The sequence below is a fragment of the Crinia signifera genome, chromosome 2, assembly GCF_055691185.1.
Source record: "Crinia signifera chromosome 2, ASM5569118v1, whole genome shotgun sequence".
In the NCBI taxonomy this organism is placed as follows: domain Eukaryota; kingdom Metazoa; phylum Chordata; class Amphibia; order Anura; family Myobatrachidae; genus Crinia; species Crinia signifera.
In genome coordinates, this window is record NC_139218.1 from 401773143 (window position 1) to 401798605 (window position 25463).

Here is a 25463-nt window from a genome sequence, read left to right on the forward strand (position 1 = left end):
GTGCTGGGGGGCATCAGGGTTCTCACCGAGAGAAGTCAGGTTCTGGTAATTATCCGTCATCACCTCCCGGTACAGAGCCCTCTGCTGTGTGTACAGCCCCTTCCACTCCTCCTGGGAGAAAGACACTGCAATGTCCGCAAAGGTGACCTGGGCCTGAAAGAGACACAGCGAGGCTGAGGCACAGTAACATGAGGCACAGCAACGTGAGGCACAAATGTGAGTATAAAAAAACAACACAAAAAGCAGCGCTAGCAATGAAGGATGAGTGAATCAGATTTCAAAAATTATTAAACAATTTATTAAAAAACAATAATTAAAATTAGAATACCATGTGTAGCAGCATTTTCATTATACAGATATCTTGCATTAGTGCCAATTGAATGAATGCACATGAACTCTGAGTTAAAAGTGATAAAGGTGACCAGATCTCACGTGTATTTTGAATAACCCCATCCGGGGTGGAGGATAGAAGAACCCGCACTGTCCACTCTGTATGGTAGTCCCAAATATTTATGATGGAGTCCGGTGTGTAACGGCGATTTGTATTCCTGTGGGCTCACCGAGGGAGTGGCTGAGTTTGTATAAGCCTACCTTCAACCTCGTGGCCGAGTGTCCAGGTGGATGTTTGAATTGAGCCGTGGACTTCCAAAGTGGTTAGGGATAGATGGTGGTCAGGGAATTGAGCAGGTGAACCTCCAAGGTGTTTGTCCAGGATCTGGTAGCACTGTCCAATGAGTTCATGTGCATTCATTCAATTGGCACTAATGCAAGATATCTGTATAATGAAAATGCTGCTACACATGATATTCTAATTTTAATTATTGTTTTTTAATAAATTGTTTAATAATTTTTTAAATCTGATTCACTCATCCTTCATTGCTAGCGCTGCTTTTTGTGTTGTTTTTTGTCTTCTTTTGTATGGGGACTGACCCTCCCCATTCAAGCAGCTGCTCCTAAATTGAGATAACAATTCTGCCAAGCGCTCCCAAGAGTACACACAGTAGTGTCTACTCATTTCTTTTGGTACACAAATGTGAGTATTACCAGCCAGTCACTTATAGTCTATGATCATAATATTACACCCGGATAGGTCATATCCTCATGGTGATAACAGAACCTCCATAACAGCCCCTCACAGTCATTACCACACCAAGTGTCTCACCCACATGCAAACATCCCGGGAATTATATCCCATAAACAATTCTACACTGTCGTCATTCAACACGGGCGCTCAACACCCCACTTCTTCATCATATCTAACCATTTGTCATCCTAACCCTCTGTTTATGCTCACGTCTATCCCTGCTGTGTCACTCCTGTCTGTCTGCCCTTCCAAAGGGGCAGACAAACGAGCAGGGCCCTCTAAGAACCCTCCTGCTCCATGGAAGGTTTCTGTCCAGCTAATGAGCAGGGCCCTCTCTCCGGGTGCCGAACGGGATCCTGACAGGTCGGGATCCCGACTGTCTAAACACTGACAGCCGGGTGCCCGATGGCCGTCGGCTATTTTCCCTCCTGGGGGTCCACGGCCCCCATAGAGGGAGAATAGAATAGGTGGCACCGCAGCGTGGCGAGCCCGCAAGGGACTTTGTTGCGCTCGCCATGCTGTCTGGGTCCGGCCAGTCAGGATGCCGACGTCAGGAAAATGACTGTCAGACGGCTATACCACACCCCTCTCTCCTCATGGGTTTTCTGCCACTGTTATAATTGTGTCAGTGTCTGCTGCAACTGTCTTTTATTTACCATGTACTTGTCCGTATTTGCATTTGTGCTGTAAATCACTATTTTCTTGTTTTGTTCTTTTGCTCATCTATGTATTGTCAGACGCTGCGGAACCCTTGTGGCGCCATAGAAATAACCCATAATAATAAATACACCGTAATATTCACCTCATCTATGTATTGTCAGGCGCTGCAGAACCCTTGTGGCACCATATAAATAACCCATAATAATATATACACATACATATACACCGTAGTATTCCCTCATCTATGTACTGTCAGACGCTGCAGAACCCTTGTGGCCCCATATCAATAACCCATAATAATATACACACATACATATACACCGTAGTACCACCTCATCTATGTACTGTCAGGCGCTGCAGAACCCTTATGGTGCCATATAAATAACCCATAATAATATATACACATACATATACACCGTAGTATTCCCCTCATCTATGTATTGTCAGGTGCTGCAGAACCCTTGTGGCACCATATAAATAACCCATAATAATATATACATATACACCGTAGTATTCCCCTCATCTATGTATTGTCAGGCGCTGCAGAACCCTTGTGGTGCCATATAAATAACCCATAATAATATATACACACACATATACACCGTAGTATTCCCCTCATCTATGTATTGTCAGGTGCTGCAGAACCCTTGTGGCACCATATAAATAACCCATAATAATATACACACATACATATACACCGTAGTATTCCCCTCATCTATGTATTGTCAGGCGCTGCAGAACCCTTGTGGTGCCATATATATAACCCATAATAATATATATACACACATACATATACACCGTAGTATTCCCCTCATCTATGTACTGTCAGGTGCTGCAGAACCCTTGTGGCGCCATATAAATAACCCATAATAATATACACACATACATATACACCGTAGTATTCCCCTCATCTATGTATTGTCAGGTGCTGCAGAACCCTTGTGGCACCATATAAATATCCCATAATAATATATACACATACATATACACCGTAGTATTCCCTCATCTATGTATTGTCAGGTGCTGCAGAACCCTTGTGGCACCATATAAATATCCCATAATAATATACACACATACATATACACCGTAGTATTCCCCTCATCTATGTATTGTCAGACGCTGCAGAACCCTTGTGGCGCCATATAAATAACCCATAATAATATATACACATACATATACACCGTAGTATTCCCCTCATCTATGTACTGTCAGGCGCTGCAGAACCCTTGTGGCGCCATATAAATAACCCATAATAATATATACACATACATATACACCGTAGTATTCCCCTCATCTATGTACTGGCAGGCGCTGCAGAACCCTTGTGGCCCCATATAAATAACCCATAATAATATACACATACATATACACCGTAGTATCACCTCATCTATGTACTGTCAGGTGCTGCAGAACCCTTGTGGTGCCATATAAATAACCCATAATAATATATACACACATACATATACACCGTAGTATTCCCTCATCTATGTATTGTCAGGTGCTGCAGAACCCTTGTGGCCCCATATAAATAACCCATAATAATATACACATACATATACACCGTAGTATCACCTCATCTATGTACTGTCAGGTGCTGCAGAACCCTTGTGGTGCCATATAAATAACCCATAATAATATATACACACATACATATACACCGTAGTATTCCCTCATCTATGTATTGTCAGGTGCTGCAGAACCCTTGTGGCACCATATAAATAACCCATAATAATATATACACACATACATATACACCGTAGTATTCCCCTCATCTATGTATTGTCAGGCGCTGCAGAACCCTTGTGACGAAATATAAATAACCCATAATAATATATACACACATACATATACACCGTAGTATTCCCTCATCTATGTACTGTCAGGCGCTGCAGAACCCTTGTGGTCCCATATAAATAACCCATAATAATATATACACATACATATACACCGTAGTATTCCCCTCATCTATGTACTGTCAGGTGCTGCAGAACCCTTGTGGCCCCATATCAATAACCCATAATAATATACACACATACATATACACCGTAGTATCACCTCATCTATGTACTGTCAGGCGCTGCAGAACCCTTGTGGCACCATATAAACATCCCATAATAATATATACACATACATATACACCATAGTATTCCCCTCATCTATGTATTGTCAGGCGCTGCGGAACCCTTGTGGTCCCATATAAATAACCCATAATAATATATACACATACATATACACCGTAGTATCCCCTCATCTATGTATTGTCAGGTGCTGCAGAACCCTTGTGGCCCCATATAAATAACCCATAATAATATATACACATACATATACACCATAGTATTCCCCTCATCTATGTATTGTCAGGCGCTGCGGAACCCTTGTGGTCCCATATAAATAACCCATAATAATATATACACATACATATACACCGTAGTATTCCCCTCATCTATGTACTGTCAGGTGCTGCAGAACCCTTGTGGCGCCATATAAATAACACATAATAATATACACACATACATATACACCGTAGTATTCCCCTCATCTATGCACTGTCAGGTGCTGCAGAACCCTTGTGGTCCCATATAAATAACCCATAATAATATATACACATACATATACACCGTAGTATCCCCTCATCTATGTACTGTCAGGTGCTGCAGAACCCTTGTGGCCCCATATCAATAACCCATAATAATATACACACATACATATACACCGTAGTATTCCCCTCATCTATGTATTGTCAGGCGCTGCAGAACCCTTGTGGCGCCATATAAATAACCCATAATAATATACACACATACATATACACCGTAGCATTCCCCTCATCTATGTACTGTCAGGTGCTGCAGAACCCTTGTGGCCCCATATCAATAACCCATAATAATATACACACATACATATACACCGTAGTATAACCTCATCTATGTACTGTCAGGTGCTGCAGAACCCTTGTGGCCACATATAAATAACACATAATAATATACACACATACATATACACCGTAGTATTCCCCTCATCTATGTACTGTCAGGCGCTGCAGAACCCTTGTGGTGCCATATAAATAACCCATAATAATATACACACATATACACTGTAGTATTCCCCTCATCTATGTACTGTCAGGCGCTGCAGAACCCTTGTGGCCCCATATCAATAACCCATAATAATATATACACCGTAGTATTCCCCTCATCTATGTACTGTCAGGCGCTGCAGAACCCTTGTGGCCCCATATAAATAACCCATAATAATATATACACACATACATATACACCGTAGTATTCCCCTCATCTATGTACTGTCAGGCGCTGCAGAACCCTTGTGGCCCCATATAAATAACCCCTAATAATATATACACATACATATACACCGTAGTATTCCCCTCATCTATGTACTGTCAGGTGCTGCAGAACCCTTGTGGTCCCATATAAATAACCCATAATAATATAAACACATACATATACACCGTAGTATTCCCCTCATCTATGTACTGTCAGGCGCTGCAGAACCCTTGTGGCACCATATAAACATCCCATAATAATATATACACATACATATACACCATAGTATTCCCCTCATCTATGTACTGTCAGGTGCTGCAGAACCCTTGTGGCGCCATATAAATAACCCATAATAATATATACACATACATATACACCGTAGTATAACCTCATCTATGTATTGTCAGGCGCTGCAGAACCCTTGTGGCCCCATATAAATAACCCATAATAATATAAACACATACATATACATCGTAGTATTCCCCTCATCTATGTACTGTCAGGTGCTGCAGAACCCTTGTGGCCCCATATCAATAACCCATAATAATATAAACACATACATATACACCGTAGTATTCCCCTCATCTATGTACTGTCAGGCGCTGCAGAACCCTTGTGGCACCATATAAACATCCCATAATAATATATACACATACATATACACCATAGTATTCCCCTCATCTATGTACTGTCAGGTGCTGCAGAACCCTTGTGGCGCCATATAAATAACCCATAATAATATATACACATACATATACACCGTAGTATAACCTCATCTATGTACTGTCAGGCGCTGCAGAACCCTTGTGGCCCCATATAAATAACCCATAATAATATAAACACATACATATACACCGTAGTATTCCCCTCATCTATGTACTGTCAGGCGCTGCAGAACCCTTGTGGCCCCATATAAATAACCCATAATAATATAAACACATACATATACACCGTAGTATTCCCCTCATCTATGTACTGTCAGGCGCTGCAGAACCCTTGTGGCACCATATAAATAACCCATAATAATATATACACATACATATACACCGTAGTATTCACCTCATCTATGTATTGTCAGGTGCTGCAGAACCCTTGTGGCGCCATATAAATAACCCATAATAATATATACACACATACATATACACCGTAGTATTCCCCTCATCTATGTATTGTCAGGCACTGCAGAACCCCTGTGGCGCCATATATATAACCCATAATAATATATACACATACATATACACCGTAGTATTCCCCTCATCTATGTATTGTCAGGCGCTGCAGAACCCTTGTGGTACCATATAAATAACCCATAATAATATATACACACATACATATACACCGTAGTATTCCCCTCATCTATGTACTGTCAGGTGCTGCAGAACCCTTGTGGCCACATATAAATAACACATAATAATATACACACATACATATACACCGTAGTATTCCCCTCATCTATGCACTGTCAGGTGCTGCAGAACCCTTGTGGTCCCATATAAATAACCCATAATAATATATACACATACATATACACCGTAGTATCCCCTCATCTATGTACTGTCAGGTGCTGCAGAACCCTTGTGGCCCCATATCAATAACCCATAATAATATACACACATACATATACACCGTAGTATTCCCCTCATCTATGTATTGTCAGGCGCTGCAGAACCCTTGTGGCGCCATATAAATAACCCATAATAATATACACACATACATATACACCGTAGCATTCCCCTCATCTATGTACTGTCAGGTGCTGCAGAACCCTTGTGGCCCCATATCAATAACCCATAATAATATACACACATACATATACACCGTAGTATTCCCCTCATCTATGTACTGTCAGGCGCTGCAGAACCCTTGTGGTGCCATATAAATAACCCATAATAATATACACACATATACACTGTAGTATTCCCCTCATCTATGTACTGTCAGGCGCTGCAGAACCCTTGTGGCCCCATATCAATAACCCATAATAATATATACACCGTAGTATTCCCCTCATCTATGTACTGTCAGGCGCTGCAGAACCCTTGTGGCCCCATATAAATAACCCATAATAATATATACACACATACATATACACCGTAGTATTCCCCTCATCTATGTACTGTCAGGCGCTGCAGAACCCTTGTGGCCCCATATCAATAACCCATAATAATATACACACATACATATACACCGTAGTATTCCCCTCATCTATGTACTGTCAGGCGCTGCAGAACCCTTGTGGCCCCATATAAATAACCCATAATAATATAAACACATACATATACACCGTAGTATTCCCCTCATCTATGTATTGTCAGGTGCTGCAGAACCCTTGTGGCCCCATATAAATAACCCCTAATAATATATACACATACATATACACCGTAGTATTCCCCTCATCTATGTATTGTCAGGTGCTGCAGAACCCTTGTGGTCCCATATAAATAACCCATAATAATATAAACACATACATATACACCGTAGTATTCCCCTCATCTATGTACTGTCAGGCGCTGCAGAACCCTTGTGGCACCATATAAACATCCCATAATAATATATACACATACATATACACCGTAGTATCCCCTCATCTATGTACTGTCAGGTGCTGCAGAACCCTTGTGGCGCCATATAAATAACCCATAATAATATATACACATACATATACACCGTAGTATAACCTCATCTATGTATTGTCAGGCGCTGCAGAACCCTTGTGGCCCCATATAAATAACCCATAATAATATAAACACATACATATACATCGTAGTATTCCCCTCATCTATGTACTGTCAGGTGCTGCAGAACCCTTGTGGCGCCATATAAATAACCCATAATAATATATACACATACATATACACCGTAGTATAACCTCATCTATGTATTGTCAGGCGCTGCAGAACCCTTGTGGCCCCATATAAATAACCCATAATAATATAAACACATACATATACATCGTAGTATTCCCCTCATCTATGTACTGTCAGGTGCTGCAGAACCCTTGTGGCCCCATATCAATAACCCATAATAATATAAACACATACATATACACCGTAGTATTCCCCTCATCTATGTACTGTCAGGCGCTGCAGAACCCTTGTGGCACCATATAAACATCCCATAATAATATATACACATACATATACACCATAGTATTCCCCTCATCTATGTACTGTCAGGTGCTGCAGAACCCTTGTGGCGCCATATAAATAACCCATAATAATATATACACATACATATACACCGTAGTATAACCTCATCTATGTACTGTCAGGCGCTGCAGAACCCTTGTGGCCCCATATAAATAACCCATAATAATATAAACACATACATATACACCGTAGTATTCCCCTCATCTATGTACTGTCAGGCGCTGCAGAACCCTTGTGGCCCCATATAAATATCCCATAATAATATACACATACATATACACCGTAGTATTCCCCTCATCTATGTATTGTCAGGCACTGCAGAACCCCTGTGGCGCCATATATATAACCCATAATAATATACACACATACATATACACCGTAGTATCCCCTCATCTATGTATTGTCAGGCGCTGCAGAACCCTTGTGGTACCATATAAATAACCCATAATAATATATACATATACACCGTAGTATTCCCCTCATCTATGTATTGTCAGGTGCTGCAGAACCCTTGTGGCACCATATAAATAACCCATAATAATATATACATATACACCGTAGTATTCCCCTCATCTATGTATTGTCAGGCACTGCAGAACCCCTGTGGCGCCATATATATAACCCATAATAATATACACACATACATATACACCGTAGTATAACCTCATCTATGTATTGTCAGGCGCTGCAGAACCCTTGTGGCCTCATATAAATAACCCATAATAATATATACACACATACATATACACCGTAGTATTCCCCTCATCTATGTATTGTCAGGCGCTGCAGAACCCTTGTGGCCTCATATAAATAACCCATAATAATATATACACATACATATACACCGTAGTATTCACCTCATCTATGTACTGTCAGGTGCTGCAGAACCCTTGTGGCCCCATATAAATAACCCATAATAATATATACACATACATATACACCGTAGTATTCCCTCATCTATGTACTGTCAGGTGCTGCAGAACCCTTGTGGCACCATATAAATAACCCATAATAATATATACACATACATATACACCTCATCTATGTATTGTCAGGCGCTGGGGAACCCTTGTGGCACCATATAAATAACCCATAATAATATATACACATACATATACACCGTAGTATTCCCCTCATCTATGTATTGTCAGGTGCTGCAGAACCCTTGTGGCCCCATATAAATAACCCATAATAATATATACACATACATATACACCGTAGTATTCCCCTCATCTATGTACTGTCAGGTGCTGCAGAACCCTTGTGGTTCCATATAAATAACCCATAATAATATAAACACATACATATACACCGTAGTATTCCCCTCATCTATGTACTGTCAGGTGCTGCAGAACCCTTGTGGCCCTATATAATTAACCCATAATAATATATACACACATACATATACACCGTAGTATTCCCCTCATCTATGTATTGTCAGGTGCTGCAGAACCCTTGTGGCACCATATAAATATCCCATAATAATATATACACACATACATATACACCGTAGTATTCCCCTCATCTATGTACTGTCAGGTGCTGCAGAACCCTTGTGGCCCCATATAAATAACCCATAATAATATACACATACATATACACCGTAGTATTCACCTCATCTATGTATTGTCAGGTGCTGCAGAACCCTTGTGGCACCATATAATTAACCCATAATAATATATACACACATACATATACACCGTAGTATTCACCTCATCTATGTACTGTCAGGTGCTGCAGAACCCTTGTGGTTCCATATAAATAACCCATAATAATATAAACACATACATATACACCGTAGTATTCCCCTCATCTATGTACTGTCAGGTGCTGCAGAACCCTTGTGGCCCTATATAATTAACCCATAATAATATATACACACATACATATACACCGTAGTATTCCCCTCATCTGTGTATTGTCAGGTGCTGCAGAACCCTTGTGGCACCATATAAATAACCCATAATAATATATACACACATACATATACACCGTAGTATTCCCCTCATCTATGTATTGTCAGGCGCTGCAGAACCCTTGTGACGAAATATAAATAACCCATAATAATATATACACACATACATATACACCGTAGTATTCCCTCATCTATGTACTGTCAGGCGCTGCAGAACCCTTGTGGTCCCATATAAATAACCCATAATAATATATACACATACATATACACCGTAGTATTCCCCTCATCTATGTACTGTCAGGCGCTGCAGAACCCTTGTGGCCCCATATCAATAACCCATAATAATATACACACATACATATACACCGTAGTATCACCTCATCTATGTACTGTCAGGCGCTGCAGAACCCTTGTGGCACCATATAAACATCCCATAATAATATATACACATACATATACACCATAGTATTCCCCTCATCTATGTATTGTCAGGCGCTGCGGAACCCTTGTGGTCCCATATAAATAACCCATAATAATATATACACATACATATACACCGTAGTATCCCCTCATCTATGTATTGTCAGGTGCTGCAGAACCCTTGTGGCCCCATATAAATAACCCATAATAATATATACACATACATATACACCATAGTATTCCCCTCATCTATGTACTGTCAGACGCTGCAGAACCCTTGTGGCACCATATAAACATCCCATAATAATATATACACATACATATACACCATAGTATTCCCCTCATCTATGTATTGTCAGGCGCTGCGGAACCCTTGTGGTCCCATATAAATAACCCATAATAATATATACACATACATATACACCGTAGTATCCCCTCATCTATGTATTGTCAGGTGCTGCAGAACCCTTGTGGCCCCATATAAATAACCCATAATAATATATACACATACATATACACCGTAGTATTCCCCTCATCTATGTATTGTCAGGCGCTGCGGAACCCTTGTGGTCCCATATAAATAACCCATAATAATATATACACATACATATACACCGTAGTATTCCCCTCATCTATGTACTGTCAGGTGCTGCAGAACCCTTGTGGCGCCATATAAATAACACATAATAATATACACACATACATATACACCGTAGTATTCCCCTCATCTATGCACTGTCAGGTGCTGCAGAACCCTTGTGGTCCCATATAAATAACCCATAATAATATATACACATACATATACACCGTAGTATCCCCTCATCTATGTACTGTCAGGTGCTGCAGAACCCTTGTGGCCCCATATCAATAACCCATAATAATATACACACATACATATACACCGTAGTATTCCCCTCATCTATGTATTGTCAGGCGCTGCAGAACCCTTGTGGCGCCATATAAATAACCCATAATAATATACACACATACATATACACCGTAGCATTCCCCTCATCTATGTACTGTCAGGTGCTGCAGAACCCTTGTGGCCCCATATCAATAACCCATAATAATATACACACATACATATACACCGTAGTATTCCCCTCATCTATGTACTGTCAGGCGCTGCAGAACCCTTGTGGTGCCATATAAATAACCCATAATAATATACACACATATACACTGTAGTATTCCCCTCATCTATGTACTGTCAGGCGCTGCAGAACCCTTGTGGCCCCATATCAATAACCCATAATAATATATACACCGTAGTATTCCCCTCATCTATGTACTGTCAGGCGCTGCAGAACCCTTGTGGCCCCATATAAATAACCCATAATAATATATACACACATACATATACACCGTAGTATTCCCCTCATCTATGTACTGTCAGGCGCTGCAGAACCCTTGTGGCCCCATATCAATAACCCATAATAATATACACACATACATATACACCGTAGTATTCCCCTCATCTATGTACTGTCAGGCGCTGCAGAACCCTTGTGGCCCCATATAAATAACCCATAATAATATAAACACATACATATACACCGTAGTATTCCCCTCATCTATGTATTGTCAGGTGCTGCAGAACCCTTGTGGCCCCATATAAATAACCCCTAATAATATATACACATACATATACACCGTAGTATTCCCCTCATCTATGTACTGTCAGGTGCTGCAGAACCCTTGTGGTCCCATATAAATAACCCATAATAATATAAACACATACATATACACCGTAGTATTCCCCTCATCTATGTACTGTCAGGCGCTGCAGAACCCTTGTGGCACCATATAAACATCCCATAATAATATATACACATACATATACACCATAGTATTCCCCTCATCTATGTACTGTCAGGTGCTGCAGAACCCTTGTGGCGCCATATAAATAACCCATAATAATATATACACATACATATACACCGTAGTATAACCTCATCTATGTATTGTCAGGCGCTGCAGAACCCTTGTGGCCCCATATAAATAACCCATAATAATATAAACACATACATATACATCGTAGTATTCCCCTCATCTATGTACTGTCAGGTGCTGCAGAACCCTTGTGGCCCCATATCAATAACCCATAATAATATAAACACATACATATACACCGTAGTATTCCCCTCATCTATGTACTGTCAGGCGCTGCAGAACCCTTGTGGCACCATATAAACATCCCATAATAATATATACACATACATATACACCATAGTATTCCCCTCATCTATGTACTGTCAGGTGCTGCAGAACCCTTGTGGCGCCATATAAATAACCCATAATAATATATACACATACATATACACCGTAGTATAACCTCATCTATGTACTGTCAGGCGCTGCAGAACCCTTGTGGCCCCATATAAATAACCCATAATAATATAAACACATACATATACACCGTAGTATTCCCCTCATCTATGTACTGTCAGGCGCTGCAGAACCCTTGTGGCCCCATATAAATAACCCATAATAATATAAACACATACATATACACCGTAGTATTCCCCTCATCTATGTACTGTCAGGCGCTGCAGAACCCTTGTGGCACCATATAAATAACCCATAATAATATATACACATACATATACACCGTAGTATTCACCTCATCTATGTATTGTCAGGTGCTGCAGAACCCTTGTGGCGCCATATAAATAACCCATAATAATATATACACACATACTGTACATATACACCGTAGTATTCCCCTCATCTATGTATTGTCAGGCACTGCAGAACCCCTGTGGCGCCATATATATAACCCATAATAATATACACACATACATATACACCGTAGTATCCCCTCATCTATGTATTGTCAGGCGCTGCAGAACCCTTGTGGTACCATATAAATAACCCATAATAATATATACACACATACATATACACCGTAGTATTCCCCTCATCTATGTACTGTCAGGTGCTGCAGAACCCTTGTGGCCACATATAAATAACACATAATAATATACACACATACATATACACCGTAGTATTCCCCTCATCTATGCACTGTCAGGTGCTGCAGAACCCTTGTGGTCCCATATAAATAACCCATAATAATATATACACATACATATACACCGTAGTATCCCCTCATCTATGTACTGTCAGGTGCTGCAGAACCCTTGTGGCCCCATATCAATAACCCATAATAATATACACACATACATATACACCGTAGTATTCCCCTCATCTATGTATTGTCAGGCGCTGCAGAACCCTTGTGGCGCCATATAAATAACCCATAATAATATACACACATACATATACACCGTAGCATTCCCCTCATCTATGTACTGTCAGGTGCTGCAGAACCCTTGTGGCCCCATATCAATAACCCATAATAATATACACACATACATATACACCGTAGTATTCCCCTCATCTATGTACTGTCAGGCGCTGCAGAACCCTTGTGGTGCCATATAAATAACCCATAATAATATACACACATATACACTGTAGTATTCCCCTCATCTATGTACTGTCAGGCGCTGCAGAACCCTTGTGGCCCCATATCAATAACCCATAATAATATATACACCGTAGTATTCCCCTCATCTATGTACTGTCAGGCGCTGCAGAACCCTTGTGGCCCCATATAAATAACCCATAATAATATATACACACATACATATACACCGTAGTATTCCCCTCATCTATGTACTGTCAGGCGCTGCAGAACCCTTGTGGCCCCATATCAATAACCCATAATAATATACACACATACATATACACCGTAGTATTCCCCTCATCTATGTACTGTCAGGCGCTGCAGAACCCTTGTGGCCCCATATAAATAACCCATAATAATATAAACACATACATATACACCGTAGTATTCCCCTCATCTATGTATTGTCAGGTGCTGCAGAACCCTTGTGGCCCCATATAAATAACCCCTAATAATATATACACATACATATACACCGTAGTATTCCCCTCATCTATGTATTGTCAGGTGCTGCAGAACCCTTGTGGTCCCATATAAATAACCCATAATAATATAAACACATACATATACACCGTAGTATTCCCCTCATCTATGTACTGTCAGGCGCTGCAGAACCCTTGTGGCACCATATAAACATCCCATAATAATATATACACATACATATACACCGTAGTATCCCCTCATCTATGTACTGTCAGGTGCTGCAGAACCCTTGTGGCGCCATATAAATAACCCATAATAATATATACACATACATATACACCGTAGTATAACCTCATCTATGTATTGTCAGGCGCTGCAGAACCCTTGTGGCCCCATATAAATAACCCATAATAATATAAACACATACATATACATCGTAGTATTCCCCTCATCTATGTACTGTCAGGTGCTGCAGAACCCTTGTGGCGCCATATAAATAACCCATAATAATATATACACATACATATACACCGTAGTATAACCTCATCTATGTATTGTCAGGCGCTGCAGAACCCTTGTGGCCCCATATAAATAACCCATAATAATATAAACACATACATATACATCGTAGTATTCCCCTCATCTATGTACTGTCAGGTGCTGCAGAACCCTTGTGGCCCCATATCAATAACCCATAATAATATAAACACATACATATACACCGTAGTATTCCCCTCATCTATGTACTGTCAGGCGCTGCAGAACCCTTGTGGCACCATATAAACATCCCATAATAATATATACACATACATATACACCATAGTATTCCCCTCATCTATGTACTGTCAGGTGCTGCAGAACCCTTGTGGCGCCATATAAATAACCCATAATAATATATACACATACATATACACCGTAGTATAACCTCATCTATGTACTGTCAGGCGCTGCAGAACCCTTGTGGCCCCATATAAATAACCCATAATAATATAAACACATACATATACACCGTAGTATTCCCCTCATCTATGTACTGTCAGGCGCTGCAGAACCCTTGTGGCCCCATATAAATATCCCATAATAATATACACATACATATACACCGTAGTATTCCCCTCATCTATGTATTGTCAGGCACTGCAGAACCCCTGTGGCGCCATATATATAACCCATAATAATATACACACATACATATACACCGTAGTATTCACCTCATCTATGTATTGTCAGGCGCTGCAGAACCCTTGTGGTACCATATAAATAACCCATAATAATATATACATATACACCGTAGTATTCCCCTCATCTATGTATTGTCAGGTGCTGCAGAACCCTTGTGGCACCATATAAATAACCCATAATAATATATACATATACACCGTAGTATTCCCCTCATCTATGTATTGTCAGGCACTGCAGAACCCCTGTGGCGCCATATATATAACCCATAATAATATACACACATACATATACACCGTAGTATAACCTCATCTATGTATTGTCAGGCGCTGCAGAACCCTTGTGGCCTCATATAAATAACCCATAATAATATATACACACATACATATACACCGTAGTATTCCCCTCATCTATGTATTGTCAGGCGCTGCAGAACCCTTGTGGCCTCATATAAATAACCCATAATAATATATACACATACATATACACCGTAGTATTCACCTCATCTATGTACTGTCAGGTGCTGCAGAACCCTTGTGGTTCCATATAAATAACCCATAATAATATAAACACATACATATACACCGTAGTATTCCCCTCATCTATGTACTGTCAGGTGCTGCAGAACCCTTGTGGCCCTATATAATTAACCCATAATAATATATACACACATACATATACACCGTAGTATTCCCCTCATCTATGTATTGTCAGGTGCTGCAGAACCCTTGTGGCACCATATAAATATCCCATAATAATATATACACACATACATATACACCGTAGTATTCCCCTCATCTATGTACTGTCAGGTGCTGCAGAACCCTTGTGGCCCTATATAATTAACCCATAATAATATATACACACATACATAAACACCGTAGTATTCCCCTCATCTATGTACTGTTAGGTGCTGCAGAACCCTTGTGGCGCCATATAAATACACAATAATAATCTACACACAGCGACTGACATGTGGCGTCAGGGGGTGATCAGTGTGTACATCCTCGCTGTAAAGCGCCCAGCACTAGGGGGTCTCAGTACTAGATATGGGAGTCTTTGTTACTGGGGGGGGGGGGTCTCAGTACTAGATACGGGGGTCTCTGTACCAGATACGGGGGTCTCTGTTACTGGGGGGGGGGGGGGGGGGTTTCTGTTCTAGATATGGGGTCTCTGTTACTGGGGGGGGGGGGGTCTTTGTACTAGATATAGGGGTCTCTGTTACTGGGGGGTCTCTGTACTAGATTTGGGGGGCTCTGTAACTGGGGGGGGGGGGTCCCTGTACTAGATACGGGGGTCTCTGTACCAGAAACGGGGGTCTCTGTTACTGGGGGGGGGTTTCTGTACTAGATATGGGGTCTCTGTTACTGGGGGGGGTGGGGTCTTTGTACTAGATATAGGGATCTCTGAGTGAGATAGGGGTCTCTGTTACTGGGGGGTCTCTGTACTAGATTTGGGGGGCTCTGTAACTGGGGGGGGGGTCCCTGTACTAGATATGTACTAGATATAGGGGTCTCTGTTACTGGGGGGTCTCTGTACTAGATTTGGGGTCTCTGTTACTGGGGGGGGGGTCTCTGTACTAGATATGGGGGGCTCTGTTGCTGGGGGGGCTCTGTACTAGATATGGGGGTCTCTGTAACTGGGGGGTCTCTGTAGTAGATATGGGGGTCTCTGTACTAGATATGGGGGGGCTCTGTTGATGGGGGGTCTTTAGTAGATACGGGGGGCTCGGGTGCTGAGGGGTCTCTAGTAGATATGGGGGTCTCTGTAGTAGATATGGGGGGCTCTGTTGCTGGGGGGTCTCTAGTAGATATGGGGGTCTCTGTAGTAGATATGGGGGGCTCGCATGCTGGGGGGTCTCTGTGGTAGATATGGGGGGGTGGGCTCTGTTTCTGGGGGGGGGGGGGGGGGTCAGTGTGTGTACAGTGGGAGTTGGAGGCTATCTCTGCGCTGGGGGGGGGGCGGGTGTGCTGGGCGCCATGCTCCGCCCACCCCCGGGCGTCCCTCCCGCACAGCTCCCAGTGATGCATTGCGGCCGGAAGCGCCCGGGACCCGACCATTCCCCTGACAGCGGGGGGAGGGCGGACACATGTATGTAGCGATCACTGAGCATGTGTCATACATACAGCGTGTCACATACATGTCACCTACCTCACGCCTCATCCCGGCCGCTGTATGTACAGAGCCCCGATCCGCTGCCGCCAGGGGGCGTGCCCCTCCCTGCGTGACGTCACCAGCCCACTACCCCCCTGCTGCCACTAGCCCACTACATGGGGTCCTTACTGCTCTCTACTGCGTGTACATGGGGCTCCTCTCCTCTGATGCCACTACTACATGGGGCACCCACTCTGATGCCAGTACATGATGGGACCACAACTCCTCTGCTGCCACTACATGGGGTCCTTACTGCTCTCTGCTAACCTAACATGGGGCCCCTAACTCCTCTAATGCCACTACATAGGTCTACTCTCCTCTGATGCCACTACATGGGGTCCTTACTGCTCTCTGCTTCCCTAACACGGGGCACCCCACTCCTCTGCTGCCCTAACACGCCCCCCCCCCCCCCCGCACTTCTGATGCCAGTACATGGGGTCCTTACTGCCCTCTGCTGCATTAACATGGGGCCCCCCACTCTTCTGATGCCACTACATGGGGTCCTTATTGCTCTCTGCTGCCCTAACATGGGGCCCCCCACTCCTCTGCTGCCCTAACATGGGGCCCTCCCACTCCTCTGCTGCCCTAACATGGGGCCCTCCCACTCCTCTGATGCCACTACATGGGGCCCCCGCTCCTCTGATGCCACTACATTGGGCCCCCACTCCTCTGATGCCACTACATGGGGCCCCCGCTCCTCTGCTGCCACTACATGGCCCCCCTCTCCTCTGCTGCCACTACATGGACCCCCGCTCCTCTGCTGCCAGTACATGGGGCCCCTGCTCCTCTGCTGCCACTACATGGACCCCCGCTCCTCTGCTGCCACTACATGGCCCCCCTCTCCTCTGCTGCCACTACATGGACCCCTGCTCCTCTGCTGCCACTACATGGGGCCCGCGCTCCTCTGCTGCCACTACATGGGCCTCCCACTCTTCTGATTCCACTACATAGGGCCCTCTCCTCTGTGCTGTTAGTACATGGGCCTTCCCACTCCTCTGTGCTGCAACATGAGGCGCTACATGGTAGGAGCCTGGTGGTGGCAGCAACATACCCGCCCACTGCAGAGTGGGTGGATTCAGTAACAGGTGGAATCCTCTATTCGGTCTTATGAGACTACACGCTTTTGTCCATGCCCCTCCTCTACGACCTTCCTTTTTTTGCTGTTGTAAATGCCTCTCCTTTATGACCTTCCGTCTGTACTGTTGTCAGTGCCCCTCCTCTATGACCTTCCATCTGTACTGTTGTCAGTGCCCCTCCTCTATGACCTTCCATCTGTACTGTTGTCAGTGCTTCTCCTCTATAACCTTCCATCTGTACTGTTGTCAGTGCCCCTCCTCTATAACCTTCCATCTGTACTGTTGTCAGTGCTTCTCCTCTATAACCTTCCATCTGTACTGTTGTCAGTGCTTCTCCTCTATAACCTTCCATCTGTACTGTGGTCAGTGCCCCTCCTCTATAACCTTCCATCTTTGCTGTTGTCAGTGCCCTTTCTCTATGACCTTCCATTGTTGCTGTTGTCAGAGACACCTCATCTATGACCTTCCATCTGTACTGTGGTCAGTGCCCCTCCTCTATGACCTTCCGTCTGTATGTTGTCAGTGCCCCTCCACTATAAGCTTCCATCTGTACTGTTGTCAGTGCTTCTCCTCTATAACCTTCCGTCTGCACTATTGTCAGTGCCCCTCCTCTATAAACTTCCGTCTATACTGTTGTCAGTGCTCCTCCTCTTTAACCTACTGTCTGTACTGTTGTCAGTGCCCCTCTATAACCTACCGTCTGTACTGTTGTCAGTGCCCCTCTATAACCTACCGTCTGTACTGTTGTCAGTGCCCCTCTATAACCTACCGTCTGTACTGTTGTCAGTGCCCTTTCTCTATAACCTTCCATTGTTGCTGTTGTCAGAGACACCTCATCTATGACCTTCCATCTGTACTGTAGTCAGTGCCTCTCCTCTATGACCTTCCATCTGTACTGTTGTCAGTGCCCCTCCTCTATGACCTTCCATTTGTACTGTAGTCAGTGCCCCTCCTCTATGACCTTCCGTATTTGCTGTGGTCAGTGCCTCTCCTCTATGACCTTCCGTATTTGCTGTTGTCAGTGCCCCTCCTCTATGACCTTCCATCTTTGCTGTTGTCAGTGCCCCTCCTCTATGACCTTCCATCTGTACTGTTGTCAGTGCTCCTCCTCTATGACCTTCCATCTGTATGTTGTCAGTGCCCCTCCTCCATGACCTTCCATCTGTACTGTTGTCAGTGCCCCTCCTCTATGACCTTCCATCTGTACTGTTGTCAGTGCTCCTCCTCTATGACCTTCCGTCTGTATGTTGTCAGTGCCCCTCCTCTATGACCTTCCGTATTTGCTGTGGTCAGTGCCTCTCCTCTATGACCTTCCGTATTTGCTGTTGTCAGTGCCCCTCCTCTATGACCTTCCATCTTTGCTGTTGTCAGTGCCCCTCCTCTATGACCTTCCATCTGTACTGTTGTCAGTGCCCCTCCTCTATGACCATCCATCTGTACTGTAGTCAGTGCCCCTCCTCTATGACCATCCATCTGTACTGTTGTCAGTGCCCCTCCTCTATGACCTTCTGTCTGTACTGTTGTCAGTGCCCCTCCTCTATGACCTTCCATCTTTGCTGTTTTCAGTGCCCCTCTATGACCTTCCATCTGTACTGTTGTCAGTGCTCCTTCTCTATGACCTTCCGTCTGTATGTTGTCAGTGCCCCTCCTCTATGACCTTCCGTCTTTACTGTTGTCAGTGCCCCTCCTCTATGACCTTCCATCTGTACTGTTGTCAGTGCCCCTCCTCTATGACCTTCCATCTGTACTGTTGTCAGTGCTCCTCCTCTATGACCTTCCGTCTGTATGTTGTCAGTGCCCCGCCTCTATGACCTTCTGTTTGTATGTTGTCAGTGCCCCTCCTCTATGACCTTTCGTTTGTATGTTGTCAGTGCCCCTCCTCTATAACCTTCCATCTGTACTGTTGTCAGAGCCCCTCCTCTATAACCTTCCATCTTTGCTGTTGTCAGTGCCCCTCCTCTATGACCTTCCGTCTATACTGTTGTCAGTGCCCCTCCTCTTTAACCTACTTTCTGTACTGTTGTCAGTGCCCCTCTATAACCTACCATCTGTACTGTTGTCAGTGCCCCTCCTCTATGACCTTCCATCTTTGCTGTTGTCAGTGCCCTTTCTCTATGACCTTCCGTTGTTGCTGTTGTCAGTGCCCCTCCTCTATGACCTTCCATCTGTACTGTAGTCAGTGCCTCTCCTCTATGACCTTCCATCTGTACTGTTGTCAGTGCCCCTCCTCTATGACCTTCCATCTGTACTGTAGTCAGTGCCCCTCCTCTATGACCTTCCGTATTTGCTTTTGTCAGTGCCTCTCCTCTATGACCTTCCGTCTTTGCTGTTGTCAGTGCCCCTCCTCTATGACCTTCCATCTGTACTGTTGTCAGTGCTCCTCCTCTATGACCTTCCGTCTGTATGTTGTCAGTGCCCCTCCTCTATGACCTTCTGTCTGTACTGTTGTCAGTGCCCCTCCTCTATGACCTTCCATCTTTGCTGTTGTCAGTGCCCCTCCTCTATGACCTTCCATCTGTACTGTTGTCAGTGCTCCTCCTCTATGACCTTCCGTCTGTATGTTGTCAGTGCCCCTCCTCTATGACCTTCCGTCTTTACTGTTGTCAGTGCCCCTCCTCTATGACCTTCCATCTGTACTGTTGTCAGTGCCCCTCCTCTATGACCATCCATCTGTACTGTAGTCAGTGCCCCTCCTCTATGACCATCCATCTGTACTGTTGTCAGTGCCCCTCCTCTATGACCTTCTGTCTGTACTGTTGTCAGTGCCCCTCCTCTATGACCTTCCATCTTTGCTGTTGTCAGTGCCCCTCTATGACCTTCCATCTGTACTGTTGTCAGTGCTCCTCCTCTATGACCTTCCGTCTGTATGTTGTCAGTGCCCCTCCTCTATGACCTTCCGTCTTTACTGTTGTCAGTGCCCCTCCTCTATGACCTTCCATCTGTACTGTTGTCAGTGCCCCTCCTCTATGACCTTCCATCTGTACTGTTGTCAGTGCCCCTCCTCTATGACCTTCCATCTGTACTGTTGTCAGTGCTCCTCCTCTATGACCTTCCGTCTGTATGTTGTCAGTGCCCCTCCTCTATGACCTTCCGTCTTTACTGTTGTCAGTGCCCCTCCTCTATGACATTCCATCTGTACTGTTGTCAGTTGAAGTATCTCAAGCTTCACATTCTCACAGTCTTGCATGTATCATTCATAAACTGAAAAGATGTAACCCCTGTCCTGCGCACAAAGCTCTGCCTCCAGCTCATCTTGTGGATGTTGTCCTGAGAACTACACTACTAGGCCTCACAGCTTCCAATTGAGCAATTCTTCTGCCCAGTCAGTGCTTGCAAAATTCTGTCCGCAACAGAAGAAAATATGGGGAGAAGTCTCAGCAGGTTGTGGCAGGTCGTTGTCCGGATTTTGGTTCAATGGACAAACTGCCAGGTGTAATATGCTGCAGGTTTCAAAGGTACACCCTCCTAAATATGACAAAACTATAACGGTGCCTCTGGCCAGGAGGCGGCTGGAAGACCCTACATCTCTGGTAGCATACATCATCATAGGCTGGAAGATCCTACATCTCTGGTAGCATACATCGTCATAGGCTGGAAGATCCTACATCTCTGGTAGCATACATCGTCATAGGCTGGAAGACCCTACATCTCTGGTAGCATACAGCATCATAGGCTGGAAGACCCTACATCTCTGGTAGCATACATCATCATAGGCTGGAAGACCCTACATCTCTGGTAGCATACAGCATCATAGGCTGGAAGACCCTACATCTCTGGTAGCATACATCGTCATAGGCTGGAAGATCCTACATCTCTGGTAGCATACAGCGTCATAGGCTGGAAGACCCTACATCTCTGGTAGCATACATTGTCATAGGCTGGAAGACCCTACATCTCTGGTAGCATACAGCGTCATAGGCTGGAAGATCCTACATCTCTGGTAGCATACATCATCATAGGCTGGAAGATCCTACATCTCTGGTAGCATACATCATCATAGGCTGGAAGATCCTACATCTCTGGTAGCATACAGCGTCATAGGCTGGAAGATCCTACATCTCTGGTAGCATACAGCGTCATAGGCTGGAAGACCCTACATCTCTGGTAGCATACAGCGTCATAGGCTGGAAGATCCTATCTCTGGTAGCATACATCGTCATAGGCTGGAAGATCCCACATCTCTGGTAGCATACATCGTCATAGGCTGGAAGATCCTACATCTCTGGTAGCATACAGCGTCATAGGCTGGAAGACCCTACATCTCTGGTAGCATACATCGTCATAGGCTGGAAGACCCTACATCTCTGGTAGCATACAGCGTCATAGGCTGGAAGATCTTATATCTCTGGTAGCATACATCGTCATAGGCTGGAAGACCCTACATCTCTGGTAGCATACATCGTCATAGGCTGGAAGATCCTACATCTCTGGTAGCATACATCGTCATAGGCTGGAAGACCCTACATCTCTGGTAGCATACATCGTCATAGGCTGGAAGACCCTACATCTCTGGTAGCATACAGCGTCATAGGCTGGAAGACCCTACATCTCTGGTAGCATACATCGTCATAGGCTGGAAGAGCCTACATCTCTGGTAGCGTACAGCATCATAGGCTGGAAGATCCTACATCTCTGGTAGCGTACAGCATCATAGACTGGAAGATCCTACATCTCTGGTAGCTTACATCGTCATAGACTGGAAGATCCTACATCTCTGGTAGCATACATCGTCATAGGCTGGAAGACCCTACATCTCTGGTAGCATACAGCGTCATAGGCTGGAAGATCCTACATCTCTGGTAGCATACATCGTCATAGGCTGGAAGACCCTACATCTCTGGTAGCATACAGCGTCATAGGCTGGAAGACCCTACATCTCTGGTAGCATACATCGTCATAGGCTGGAAGATCCTACATCTCTGGTAGCGTACAGCATCATAGGCTGGAAGACCCTTCATCTCTGGTTGCATACATCGTCATAGGCTGGAAGATCCTACATCTCTGGTAGCATACAGCGTCATAGGCTGGAAGATCCTACATCTCTGGTAGCATACAGCATCATAGGCTGGAAGACCCTACATCTCTGGTAGCATACAGCGTCATAGGCTGGAAGATCCTACATCTCTGGTAGCATACATCGTCATAGGCTGGAAGATCCTACATCTCTGGTAGCATACAGCGTCATAGGCTGGAAGATCCTACATCTTTGGTAGCATACAGCATCATGGCAGACATATGTGGATAATTAGGTTTGAGACTGATTGCATATGTGGGGCTTGTAGTAAACGCGTGGTGGCTTGTAGGAAACTTGTTTGAGTTGTGCTTAGAGCTTCTTTGCAGCCTAGCAAACAGGCGGCCGGACCAGATCCTCCCACCCACCCCCCGCCATGCCAACCCCCGCATTTACATGAGTGAAAATTCATTCAATGCTTTTTTCTGCCGTTCGCAAATAAAAGTCAGTCTAGACTAATTTCCGATGGAGATGGCCGAATTTGGGCCGGGCGCTGCCGTTAGCCGCCTGCGTTCCCAGGGAAATGCCCTGCATTTTTATGGGGATGCTCATAAACCGCTGGGCATTCCCCTGCCAATGTGATACTCACCGAGGTGTTTGCACAGACCCGCACAAACGGAAACCGGTCCGAATTCGACCCCGACTGATCAAACCAGAATCAGGCCCAAACCAGATTAAATCTATATACCCGCACAAGGTATACAAAAGAGGGGATGGATGCCCCAATAAGTGATCACATACCACCGAAAATCCAACTCCAGCTGCACGGTCATCCCCTGACAGAGATGTGGCCACGTTACTGTACATTATATAGGTAAGCTGAAATATTGATAAGTTGGCGAACTTATGTATTTTCTCGTTCATCCACTAGGTGTCACTGGAGTTACACTGGGGAATAGAAGGCGACCACAGGGAGCATGGGCACTTTAAATAAAAGATTAGAGTGGCTAACTCCTCCCCTTCTACTTCCCCTCCAGGTCAGTCTTCGTTTGTGCCCGAAAGGGAGCGGACACACACTAGTGTGCTCTCAGAGCACATAAGAGATTTTTAATAATGTTTTTTTGCGCAGAGGACAGGCAGATAGTTATACACTATCTGCCTGCTACGTGGGAGCCTGCCGGAGGAAGCCGGCCGCTGCCATGGTAATGCGCCCACCAAAGCACGCCGCGGTCCTCCCCCAGCCTCACCGCCGACGGCAGGCGAGTTGTGAGTATTCCCTGACACCGCTGTTAGCGGTGGTGGTCAGGGTCTGATAAGAAAAAGGCGGCAGCAGAGGGTTTTGAAACTGGCGCTGGAGAAGCGAGAGCTGCCGGGCGGGGGGCGGAGCTACCGCGTGGTACTCCTAGCAGCCCCGGCTATCCCCAGCGCTCTCTAAGACACGCGCAGCAGCTATTACTGCTGGAGGCTCTCTGTACCGCTGCAGCCCCACCAAAGGCTACAAGTACATCGCTGATCCTGGTGACCGTCCTGCTATAAGCTCTCCCGGTACTGTGCGTTACAGTGGGGGGTTGAGAGCTTAGAGAGAGATAGTTGGGCTGTGTTTAAAACTAGGGCTATAGCGCTTCCTGATTACAGACCATAGCGCTGTTTAAACCCTGTGGCAGCTCCGTTCCATCACTGTCTCTCCTATTCAGTC

The 25463-nt window shown here is 44.4% G+C and overlaps 1 protein-coding gene across 4 annotated transcripts in view; it reads right to left on the minus strand.

Annotated features, from left to right (window-relative positions):
• LOC146058331 (uncharacterized) overlaps positions 1–18024 on the minus strand; it is a 61606-nt gene extending 43582 nt beyond the window's left edge. Inside the window, exons 1-2 of one of the 4 annotated variants that reach the window (XM_083170607.1) lie at positions 17738–18024; positions 27–153 (exon numbers count right to left, since the gene is read on the minus strand). In XM_083170607.1, the coding sequence (XP_083026733.1) occupies positions 27–153; positions 17738–17749 (139 nt within the window). In that variant the 5' untranslated portion in view covers positions 17750–18024. Of the gene's footprint in view, positions 1–26; positions 154–1740; positions 2134–16549; positions 16640–17737 lie in introns of those variants that run through there. The other 3 variants (XM_083170603.1, XM_083170604.1, XM_083170606.1) reach the window with 3 other exon arrangements.
• Positions 18025–25463: the final 7439 nt, after the last annotated feature.